General features: G+C 55.5%; 4 protein-coding genes across 4 annotated transcripts; 1 reads left to right on the top strand and 3 right to left on the bottom strand.

The window, feature by feature from the left end:
* Nucleotides 1-106: 106 nt before the first annotated feature.
* On the bottom strand, nt 107-3614 carry IWZ02DRAFT_145139 (glycosyl hydrolase family 47-domain-containing protein). Its single transcript, XM_066761822.1, has 3 exons — nt 2260-3614; nt 563-2209; nt 107-502 (listed from the first exon to the last, which is right to left on the bottom strand). The coding sequence occupies exons 1-3, from the start codon at nt 3384-3386 to the stop codon at nt 205-207; spliced, it is 3072 nt and encodes a 1023-aa protein (XP_066626647.1). The 5' UTR covers nt 3387-3614; the 3' UTR covers nt 107-204.
* Nucleotides 3615-3971: 357 nt separating this feature from the next.
* On the bottom strand, nt 3972-6229 carry IWZ02DRAFT_443466 (chaperonin Cpn60/TCP-1 family). Its single transcript, XM_066767026.1, has 6 exons — nt 6050-6229; nt 5945-5998; nt 5855-5895; nt 4849-5803; nt 4496-4799; nt 3972-4438 (listed from the first exon to the last, which is right to left on the bottom strand). The coding sequence occupies exons 1-6, from the start codon at nt 6089-6091 to the stop codon at nt 4215-4217; spliced, it is 1620 nt and encodes a 539-aa protein (XP_066626648.1). The 5' UTR covers nt 6092-6229; the 3' UTR covers nt 3972-4214.
* A 381-nt stretch (nt 6230-6610) lies between these two features.
* Nucleotides 6611-7642, top strand: IWZ02DRAFT_371321 (zinc finger protein; the record flags this gene model as incomplete). Its single annotated transcript, XM_066764555.1, has 1 exon — nt 6611-7642. One exon carries the CDS (start codon nt 6611-6613, stop codon nt 7640-7642), a length of 1032 nt encoding a protein of 343 aa, XP_066626649.1.
* Nucleotides 7643-7977: 335 nt separating this feature from the next.
* IWZ02DRAFT_512400 (thymine dioxygenase) lies at nt 7978-9713 on the bottom strand (the record flags this gene model as incomplete). The annotated part of the gene is made up of 2 exons (XM_066770562.1): nt 8973-9713; nt 7978-8820 (listed from the first exon to the last, which is right to left on the bottom strand). Exons 1-2 carry the CDS (start codon nt 9261-9263, stop codon nt 7978-7980), a joined length of 1134 nt encoding a protein of 377 aa, XP_066626650.1. The 5' UTR covers nt 9264-9713.
* Nucleotides 9714-11000: the final 1287 nt, after the last annotated feature.

Here is an 11000-nt window from a genome sequence, read left to right on the forward strand (position 1 = left end):
ACGGGGCATGAAAGCGAAATTCGGAAATATCGTGAAGGCCAACGCCAAAGTCGCCGACTTTCGAAAAGAAAAGGCGGAACTAACCCTACAAGAAGGTTGCTCGCACAACAAAACGCGAGCATGAAAGAGAAGACGGGAATGACGGCGCGAAGAGCCCAAGAAGAAAAATGACGAAGTCAACAAGTCTATAGCAGCCTGGCACGCTCAAGCATCGGCGCGGCGGAACGCATGCGCCTCGGTGTTCAAGACCCACTGGTCGAGACTGAGGACGTCCTCGTCCTCGAACAGCAGCCAAAAGTACTTGAGCGTCTCGGCGAGCCAGAAGCTCTCCATCTCGTCTTTTTGCGTCGGCGCCGTCTTGGTCACGTCGTCGATGGCCGAGTAGCCGTACGCGGCGCGGCAGTGCGTCTGGATGCCTTCGAACATGCGCCATCCGGCTTCGCGCCAGTATGCGTCGCCGCTGATGCGATACATGTACCAGACTGATTCCATGGCTTCTGGTCTGTGTGTTGCAAGTTAGCGCGAGAGAGTGAAAGTGGACAGGGGCGGGTAAAATACGTACCTGAGCAGGAATTGCCGGCCTTCGATGTTCAAGAAGCCCTTTGGCAGCCTCTCCTCTTCGATCCGCTTGGCAACGTACTCCTTGTGGCTAATAGGCTTGGTGGGCTTCCAGATTTGGGCCGTGACCGGGTCGTTCAGAACCTCTTGCTCGTCAACTTCTGGGTCCTCGACGTCGTACGACGCAGGCTCATGATCGTCGCTGTAGGTCGTCTTGCTGGAGCTCTTGCTTGAGCTCTTGCTTCCTTTGCCATCAATCTTGCTGTTGCTCTTGCTCTTGCTGTCGCTCATGCTCTCAGCTTCTTCGTCCGTCATCTTCGTCGTCGTCTTGGACGCCGGGAGCGCCTTTTTGACGGACGGCGGGACGTCTTGCTCAACGTCATCAATGGGCGCGCGCTTGTCGATGCTCTTTTGTTGAGTGAGGACTTTCGATCCAGTCGGCGTTGGGATAGGCGTTTGCGTTTCCGGTGCCACAGTTGCCTCGGGAGCCTGGCTCGCCTTTGCCTTTGCCTCAGCGACTTGCTCCTTGTACTTGGCCATCTGCCGCCGGTACGTCTCCATGCGGGCCTCGGCATACGGGTCCAGCTCAAGATGCCATTGAGTTTCGTTCCACTCACAGCCCTTCATGCTCTCGCAAGCGGAGACAATAAACTGCTCCGGCATGATGCCCGTAGTGGTCGAATTGTACGCCCAAACGCAACCTTGGGTCAGCTCCTCGCCGATCCTTAGGTCGTCGTCCCTATTAAACAACCTGGCGCCGTACGCAAACATGGCTCCCGCAAAGCAAGTAAGGTGGGCGCCCTCGGTTTTGAGGACTGGCACCCTTCCAACTCGGGCACTGTTGATTGTTAGAGATCCCGCGAAAAGCATCTGAGAGCTATCCTCCGGAACATTTGGGCGGAAAAGAAGATTCTCTTTGACTGAGTCCATGGACTTGAGGTACAAGTCCCGGTACTCTGGAGCATGCCCACCCAAGAGAACAAACTCTTTGGGTAGATACTCATACGTCGAGTCTGCCATACCGCCGATCGTGAACGTCTGAGGCCCTTCGGCATTGTTTGGGATAAGCCCTTGAGGAATGCACTGCGCAGATTGTGATGCCTGGGCTGAAGAGGGAGCTTGATCTTGGGTAGGCTTTTTGGCCGAGCTATCTTTACTTGGTGCTTTTGAACTTGTAGTTCCATCAGCACCCAGCTCGTCCGACTCCTTGTTCTTGATGCGCTCGGTTTTGGCCACCGAGGTGGGATCATCCATTTGTCTCCGCGCCAGACGCTTCACCATATCTTCGTGTTCGTCGTCCGGCACCGGGTTCTTGACATTGAATCGCTGTGGATCTGGTGCCTTCTCCTTGGACTTGGAAGCCGCAGCGTTTGCTGGAATCTTCTTCGGAGAGTCCGCGTATCCATCTCCCGCTAATTTGGGCCTCGTCTGGGTTGCCAACTTGCAGCCGGAAGCGTCAACGTGTACAGGCCAGAGTCCCGGAACAAGTGTGTCATCCCATTCCTTGAATGCATTTGTTATACGAGCGATGGCGTCGTAGTATTTGTCCTCTTTGGTCAGCTGGGCTAGTCGCGTGAATTCGAGGGACAGCGATCCAAGCTCTGCAAGCACAACGCGAGTACCGGCTCGGTGCGGGTTTGCGGCATACGTGCTGCAAGAAACGTCAGCAAACAGCGCCTACGTCAGAAAAGGCGAACACACGGCATCCAGTAGTAAAATGTAATGGGCATGCGGTTGGGCGTGTCAAAAGCACCCATGAGGATTTCGGCCAATTCAACAGCTTTTTGCAGCAAGACACTATACTTGTGTCCACTGATGTCGTAGGCACCAACCAAGCCACCCAGGTACCGAATGACGGTTTCAAAAAGAGGGATATCTTTGCGGAAACTCGTCGTGAAATCAATCTCGCCCACAGCATCGACGGCCTCTTCGAATTCGTCCTTGAGATCCATAAGCCAAAGGGTGTCGAGGGAGTCAACCAAAGTGGCCCTCCAGCCCGCAAAGGGATTACGACTGCCATTGGACACGGGCTTCAGCTCGTCGCTGGTCCAAGCGAACTTTTTGTAATTGGCCCAGGTAAATGTGAAAGCCTCTTTGATAGCCATCAGCTTAGCCTCGCGTTCGCGCTTGTCATCTGCTGATTCCTTGGGGAACACCTTGGCCTGGATCCTCGGCATGGGATGAGGCCTTGCGGTAGGCAGAGGAATGAGCTCGTCCACAGGGAAGTGCTCCTCCTGCTTGACCCAGTGGATTGCAGTTGGCGAAGGCTCATGGGTAACCTCCTTTCTACCCTCGGAGTGCTCCGATGGGAGACTGACTTGGTCGTCATTGATACCAGCCAGAGTACTGTTCTCATCATATGGGTGTGTCTTCTCCTTGCCCGACTTTCCGGCACTCTTATTCAGACCGTCCCCAGACTTGTCCTTGCTTTGTTCCGTCTTGCCTTTCCTGGGTGGCGCAATGGTCTTGGCAGTGTCTGCTTCGAGCGCATCGGTGTCGTCGCCGGTACCCTGCCCAGGCGGTTTCTTTTGCAAAGGCCTTTCTGTGTTCGAGGGTTTGGGCGGCTTCACAGGGTCCTTTGGACGCTCAGCCGAGGGGACCTTTACGTCCGGTTGCTTCGACTCTTTCGCATATGGGCCCGGTGGCGGGGGATTGAGTACGTCGGGCTGCTTTTCTGCAGCACTTCCGCCTATGGGAGCTTGGTCGCCGGATGTGGGGACCTTGAAGCTTGCTGACCACGAGTCGGAACCGGCAAAATGGAAGAGGAGGAGGACGGTGAGGACGGCGAAGGCAACAAAGACGCGATAACGACGGTAACGTAGCATCATTGCGACAGGCAGCGTCTCTTGCTTATTCGAGAGCTGTGAGAGGTGTCGGGAGGAATGCAGCCACAGCTGGAGCTTGGATCAGGTCGGAGGAGGCGGTCGTGTGTCCAAAGGGGAGATGGAATGCAAGGGCAGCATCGGTTCGCAGGTTACGGCTGAGTTCGAAGCGGGAGGAGGACAAGTGGACTTGACAGGTCGAGGCGTACGTCTTTTGCCAGGGTGGTTGGGTGTGGGATGCATGACTTAAGCTCAATGGTCCTACTCCTAATAAACCCGCCAAGCGCTTGGCCGAACGCCCGCTGGTGTTTCGACTTGCTTGCCATGCGAAGAACCACGTCGATAGCCATCCTACCATTCTGTTCTTTTTTGCGCCTCTTCTCAGTTTGGTGGCGAAAGCGCATCTCTCTGCTCGTCAGCTCGACCTTTCGTCTGCACAATCATTACCTAGCTGACCATCGGGGCCCTCAACCACCGCATCCCGACCTGTCACCCGGCTAAAAATGGCGGCTGAGGCTGGGCATAAACGACCAGGAAGCTCCCGTCAAAAGCAACCCAAGAAGGCCCAGTCGGAAACGTTGAAAAAAAAAGAAAAAAACAATTTTGGCCAAACATTCTCGTGGTTCACGTCGCTGCTGGTATTACGTTGACGACTGCGTCCTGTGCTTTTCTATGCCTCATGTGCCTGGCTGTCCCACACCCCTGCAGATACCCCTCTCTAGCTTCCCTTTGGCACCTTCTTTTGTGTTACACGCAACATGAAGTCCCTCTCCAATGCCGAATATTTGTGTTCCAGACGCCAACATGTTAAACCATCACACTTCCTTAATTGCTTTACTCGCCCGCAGCCGGGTCTGGCTGGCGACCCATTTGCCGTGCCTTGAGCATCTCGTCGCAGAGCAGCAGGTTCGATGCAATGCCAGTGCTGGACGCAATCGCGTTGCGGATCACGCGGAAGGAGTCGTACACACCCGCCTGGATGGGGTCCATGGCCTCGCCAGAGTTGAGGTCGAGCCCGACCACGTTGCCATTTGCGTGCTCGTCTTGCAGTTCGGCCACTTGGATTCGTAGTTAGTAAGCAGTCGCAGTTGGTCACTTCAGCTGCAATCACTTACAGGCATCTTGAATGTCGTGTCCCGAGTTGGCCGCCAGCGTCTTGGGAATGATCAAAAGAGCATCGGCAAATGCCTCGACACCATACCGAGCCTTGCCCTTGACCTGCTTCCTGTACGCATCGCTCCTCAGGTGTTCTGCACACGCGACCTGAAAGGCACCACCGCCGGGCACGACGCTCTTGTCGACAATCATGTTGTAGACGCTCCTCAGGCCATCACGAACGGCGTCCTTGACCTGCGCAATCGTGTGCGCATTGGGTCCCTTGATGAGGAGTGTCACCGACTTGGGTTCCTTGACATCTTCCTGTGACGGTGTCAGCTCACGTCGGCCAGTGGTTGCTGTCTTGACGTACGACAAAGGTGTACTTCTCCTCGCCGAGTTGGTGCTCGTAGACCTTTCCGGCCCAGCCAAGCACGTCGGGAGTAAGGTCCTCGACGCTGTTCATGGCGGAACCTCCGCAGACCAGCTGCAACCGCTCCATATTCCTCCTCTTCGCTCTGCGCAGCGCAAAGATGCCATTCTTGACCAAGACGTCCAAGCTCATAGGGTCGATACCCTTTTGGTTGATGACGACAAAGCCCTTCTTCGGGTCGTCGCCGCAGACCTCCTTCTTCAGCTCCACAATCTTCCTCAGCTTGTCGTCGACGAATTTCCTCTCACTAGCCACCAGCTTGTCGCGTTGGTCGGCGGTCGAATAGAAAAATCCCGAGTTGATCTCCGACTTTTCGTACTCCAAGCTGACGTTCAAGGTGAGGATGTGGGCATTCTCGACAAACTTGGGCATGTCCGGATGTCTAGCACCGTGGTCAAGCGCCAGACCTCTGATGAGCTGCGTGTCGGCCGCGGTGCGGTGCTGCATGGTCATAATCTCGACCATGTGGAGGTCAGGCTTCGCGGGAGGGTTGTAGATGGCGAGGACGGCATCGACAATGTCCGGAGTAAGCTGTTCGGCGAGGGTGCTGTTGAGCTTGGTGGAGAGGGACGTCCTTGCGACGGACAGGAGCAACTCGCGGTCGACCTCTTTTTGGAGCTTGAACTGGTCCAGGAACCTGAGAGCCTCCGTCTTGGCCTGCTCGTAGCCGTCTGTTATCACCCTGGGATGCAGGCCTTCTGAAATGTACCTCTCCGCCTGCTTCAGCAGCTCACCGACGATCAAGACTACCGAAGTTGTACCATCTCCTGTAATGTCGTCCTGGGCGGTGGCGGCTCTTGCAATCATGACGGCTGTGGGATTCTGAATCTGCATCTCCTTGAGGAGGACACTTCCATCCTTGGTGAGCTTGATCTGGCCGGAGCCATCGACCAGCCTGTCTAGCATCAGTATTTGTTGGCATCGGTGTCCGTCGCGGTTTGCTCACATCTTTAGGGTGCCGCGCGGGCCCAGATTCGAGGCGAGAACCTGTTTTCAATAAGTCTCAAGGAGTTCGGAGAAATCCAAAGCTTCGTACCTGTTGCAGACCCTCTCCGGCGGAGATGTTGACCTTCAAGGCCTCGCCGCGCCTCTGCCAGCGCAATTAGCTGGTGAAATAGCATACGGGGGGTTTGGTGCGCACCCGCGACTCGGCCTTGGGGTTGAGAAGTTGCGCGGCCGACATGGTGAGTCCGCGACGATTGTTCAAAAAGCGGCGGAGGGGATCGACAGGTAAAGGGGCAGTCGGATGGGTGGTTCTGTTGGAGTGCGGAGGGGCCTTGGAGCTCCAGCTGGCGGCCAACAACGCGCAAAAACAGCGGACGCGATGGGCGTCGGTCTTGGCGGCTCCGAGTCGCCGACGCCGACATTCCGCCGGGGACCTGCGTCATCGTGCGGCTCGTCGTGCCCTGCGCCTCCCGTCCCTCTCACTCGATCAATCAATCCAAACACCAGATTACTCAGTCTTTGTCTCGTCTTCTCTCTTCGCCATCCTCTTTCAATCGCCGTTCTCCAGCGTTCAGTGAAATCTATCTCAATTCAATCCAGCGTTTCCGCCAAGACTGTCACCTTGCCATTCGCGCCGCCCAACCTCAGCAACCCGGTCCTCCCAACCCGGCGCTCCTTTTACAGCCCCAGCTCCGTCTCGTCTTCGTCAACGCCTTCAAATCAGCCAGTCATTTCTTTCGCCCGCCCCTACCACATCATGCGCATGCGCGTCCGTGGACCCTCGGGGGTCAAGAATGTCACCTTGTCCGAAGATGCCATGGTCGCAGAGCTGCAGTCGCTCATTGCCGAAAGCTCAGGAGTTCCACTCTACGACTTGAAAATAGGTTACCCGCCACAGCCTTTGAACTTGGAGGAATTCGAGCCTACCGTGTTCCTCAAGGATACAGGTCTCAAGCTGGACGGTGAACAGCTCCTCGTTGCCCCGCGCAGCATCAACGAACAACTCTCGCATCCGCTACAAAACACCACGCCAGCCGTTGCCGCACCTCTCCCGGGCTCACAGGCGCACGCTGCTAACCAAGCATCCGAGTTGCAACAACCTCTTGGCCTGTCTCGCAAGGCGAACAATATCGAGAGCGAACCGCCCGAGTTGTACGTGCCGTCGCAAGGCATGTCAATGGTCTTGCGCGTCATGCCCGATGACAACAGCTGCCTTTTTCGAGCAGTGGGAACTGCTGTGCTGGGCGACTCTCTGGATGTCATGCGTGAGCTACGCGGAATCGTAGCTGAGGCAATCCAAAATCTTGCCAGGGAGCAGCCTGATCTTTACAACGAGGCAACGCTCGAGAAGAGTCCAGACGACTACTGTCGTTGGATTCAACGCGACGATGCTTGGGGCGGAGCTGTGGAATTGGGTATTTTGGCCGATCGCTTTGACGTCGAAATCTGCAGCATCGACGTCCAGCATCTCCGTCTGGACAGGTACAACGAAGGTATGCCGAAGCGCATCATCGTGGTTTACTCGGGCATCCACTACGACACCATCGCCCTCACTTCTAGTCCCACGGATCCAGAAGTCAAGGCAATCTTCCAGTTTGATTCTCTGGACGACGAAGTCTTGGACAAGGCAAAGCAACTGTGCAGAATCCTCCAGGAAAGGCACTACTACACTGACACGGCTGGTCTTGGCATAAAGTGCAAAATCTGTGGCTGGACAGGCAATGGCGAAATGGCCGCTATTGAACACGCGACTGCTACATCACACAGTGACTTTGGCGAAATCGATTAATATCTTGACAGAGTCAGGCATGAAGGAGTTGGGGTTTGGTGACAGCGGTGAGCATCATTTGTACAGCGGGCATTGAAGCGACAAATACCCACTAGCATTCTTTTTAAGCGTTCGGCTTGGCGTCAATCCAAGGTTCATCTAGGAAGACGAATAAAGTCATTCGAAAAAGACTTCCGAATGACTCAATGCTGCAAGTCCTGGTAGGAGCCAATTTTGATTCTCGACAATTCACTGCACAGCTACATCTCCACATCGAATTCAAACACAGCCATTCGTTGTTCTCGAATTCGACTTTCCCTCCCGGTCCTGACTCGTCTCGTCTCTTCAACTCGTTCCTAGTAAATGGCATTCATCCTCATGTTCACGTACTCGGTGGCCGTCACAGGGGGATGCTTTTTCGGATTCGCCTCGTCCCAACACCTCGGCAAAGCCTCGATGATTGTGTCCGGATCGGGTGCCGAAAAAAACGGCAGCGAATACCTCGGCCTCAACATCTCTTCGTCTTCTTTCTCTCCCTCAACCGCCTCCCGCAAATGCGCCGGCAGGCCCACCCGGTGCACCGTGCTCCGCCAGCGCCCATTACTCCAGCGCTCAAGCAAATCGCCAACGTTGACCAGCACGGCGCCATCAACTGGAGGCGCAGGGCGGAACTGGCCCGGCGGGCTCTCGACTTCGAGCCCGCCCACGCTGTCCTGGAACAGCAGCGTCAAGCTGCCGAAATCCGAGTGGGCTCCTATGCGGGCGGCGGCCTGCTGGCGCAGGGCGCGCGCCAACACGGGCGGGTAGTGCAGCAGCCGTAGCTGGAACGCGGAGCTGGCATGGGCCTTGGAGAGCGCGTCGCCGTCATCGAGGGAGAGAGCGAGCGCGAGCGCGCGCAGCACGGCGTGTACGAGGCCAGAGCACTGCTCGAAGAAAGACAGCATGGCGGCGCGGAAGCCTGGGAGCGCGGACTCGGGCGGCCAGATGTTTGGCTGCGCGGCGTCCGTCTCGTTGCCGCATTCGAACGACTCTTTGACGTCGGGCGCGGCGGCGCGCAGGTCGGCGATGGCGTCGGCGCTGTACGTGTGCTGCGATACCTTCTCCAGCCCTGGCGACGAGTAGCCGCGGTGGTGCATGCCGCCTGGCGGATGGGGCGCGAGGTTCTTCGTTTCCAGCGGCAGCGCGAAAAACTTCTTGGACTGCCGTGCGGTGTCAGCACGCGTGTAGGTTTGCGAGTTTCAGGAGGTCTTGTGGCTCGTGCTGCTTTGCAGTTTGAAGAGTTGGGAACCTATGGAATATGGGAGACAAGCAGTGACGTCAGGTACGTAGGTATGTACGTGCATATACGCACCCATTCAAAAGCCTCATCCACCTTCCCTGCCGGCACGCCGTGGTTTTTCAGATACACAAAACCGACGGTGCGCAACGCGTCGTCTATATCACGCGCGACCTGATTCCGCGCGACCGCATCCTCGCCTTTAGAAAAGCCGGCAAAATCGACAATGGGCACGGGCGAGTCGGCTGCTGCTTTGGCAGGAGTTGCTGCGCTTGGTGGCTGCGCGGGAGTGGAAGTCGTCTGCGAGACGGGCTTCTGCGCTGATTTGGCGGCGAGCGCGTCCATTGCGTTGTCTAAGGTTGCCATTATGGTTGGCGGGTTTGCGCGTACGGTTCGAGATACGTAGTTATCTGCGTCGTGATGTCCACGTGCGAGGTGGGGTGTGCGAGGAAGTCAATAAGCCACAACGTCGTTTTCCGTCTCTTTCTCCCGCTTTTTGCGAAGGGGATTTATTCGTTTTCGAGTTGGCAGAGATGTGAGTCGACACTTGGATATGTGCGGGCACTGCGCGCGCTGTCAGATTTCTGGTGGATGTGATGTGCGTGTTTGAAGAAAGAGAGGGAGGGTATGGACGGGTGAGGACGCAAACAAGCTCAGCTTGCACAGCTCCACCCTTGCACATAGGCCCAGACAGCTGCTGCTCATTATTGGTACGTCTATGCTACTGGTCCCCGCGCTAAGATGATGTCGCTCTAGTTACATGCCAACGTCGTTCCTATAGTACGATAAAACATCCGTAACATGCAATGGATATCAATCATCTCTGATCTCTAAAAGCGCCGCGCAGTGATGTCCAACTCTGCTATCCGACGATGACTCCCCATTTCGAATTTTGGGGTGGAAACAGCTAACTCAGCAGGCTCATGTACTGAGCTCGCCGGCCGTACCCATGGGCCGCTGTCCCAGTATTCGGGAGGCGAAGCATCGTAGCCGCGAGCGCTGCCCATGGGCTGCGGCGACCGAGAAAGAAAAGTCGTCCTCTAACCATAACGACAGCAGTAATGGCTCTGACAACTACTCCTGCGACGGCGTCCACCGGGAATTCAGAGTGCCTTATATACTATCGAAGCGGAATTCACATCATCGTCGTATTGAGAGAATAATAGGTTGCTTCGGTTGTAGAGAGTTTCCCAAGTGATGGTGATCGATGACCCAGCTGCGTAGGTCATGCCAAACTTATTGGGATAAGTGAAGTTTCCGTCATGGTCAAAGGTAACGCTATTGTCCTGCGCCCTGGCCAAGGGAAGAGAGAACAGATGGATAATTAAAAAGGGAAACATCGAGAAGTCGTCAAAGATACGAACGAGTTGATGCAGCACCGCAAGGGGGCGCGAGAGAGTAAGAGAGGACAGGTGACGGATTGACGGCAGGTTGGTTTGAGGGTCAAGAAAGAACATTGAGCCTTGCCACTATTAGTTTACATCAATCTTTCCACGGGTGAGGCACGGTAATGGTGGAGGAATGGCGGCGCTACTGCAGGGCTCACAATTGGAGGATTGTTGACGATGTGGGTAGGCCGTGGACAGCTCATCGTAGCCTTAAAGACCTCTTGCAATTCTTGCGATAGATTTTCTTCGTAGCATTGCGTCGAGTGTCATGAGAGGGAAGGACGAAGAAGCATCCATCCTCTCACTTGGACGAGCCGAGGAAGAGAGTAGAGGTCGGGGGGTGGTGCGCGCGAGGACCGTGTTCTGTCTGCCCGCACTAGTCCCAATCAGGCCATCAGCCTGCTCTCCCCCATTTGTTTGTCGACCATCTCCACCATCCACTTGGCAACTCTTTGCAGCAACCCCTAACTTGATTCCACAGAGCCTCTTCTTTCAACTCGTGCTTCACGCGCTCAGTCTTCGCGCATGGACCGGCCCGACCACCTAACGCCTACCATGTCTATAATGATAAGTCGAAGCTTAGTAGATGTTGTAATCTTAGTAACAATAAAAAATCCATTAAACTAACTAGCTAACTACTACTAATATATAATCCAAGTCCTTACTATACTAGCTATATTAAGTTAGGTGAGTAAGCACCTTAACTAATCACTTA

The sequence above is a fragment of the Phyllosticta citriasiana genome, assembly GCF_038021145.1.
Source record: "Phyllosticta citriasiana strain CBS 120426 chromosome Unknown IWZ02scaffold_2, whole genome shotgun sequence".
NCBI classification, from domain to species: domain Eukaryota; kingdom Fungi; phylum Ascomycota; class Dothideomycetes; order Botryosphaeriales; family Phyllostictaceae; genus Phyllosticta; species Phyllosticta citriasiana.

Bases quoted from the DNA above. Each gene is read 5' to 3' on its own strand.
- IWZ02DRAFT_145139 (XM_066761822.1), bottom strand. From the start codon at position 3,386: ATGATGCTACGTTACCGTCGTTATCGCGTCTTTGTTGCCTTCGCCGTC. The intron at 2,210-2,259 runs GTGTGTTCGCCT...CGTTTCTTGCAG, and splicing joins ACATTTTACTACTGGATGCC to CACGTATGCCGCAAACCCGC. The intron at 503-562 runs GTACGTATTTTA...TGCAACACACAG, and splicing joins GGCCGGCAATTCCTGCTCAG to ACCAGAAGCCATGGAATCAG.
- IWZ02DRAFT_443466 (XM_066767026.1), bottom strand. From the start codon at position 6,091: ATGTCGGCCGCGCAACTTCTCAACCCCAAGGCCGAGTCGCGG. The intron at 5,896-5,944 runs GTACGAAGCTTT...TATTGAAAACAG, and splicing joins CCGGAGAGGGTCTGCAACAG to GTTCTCGCCTCGAATCTGGG. The intron at 5,804-5,854 runs GTGAGCAAACCG...GATGCTAGACAG, and splicing joins CCGCGCGGCACCCTAAAGAT to GCTGGTCGATGGCTCCGGCC.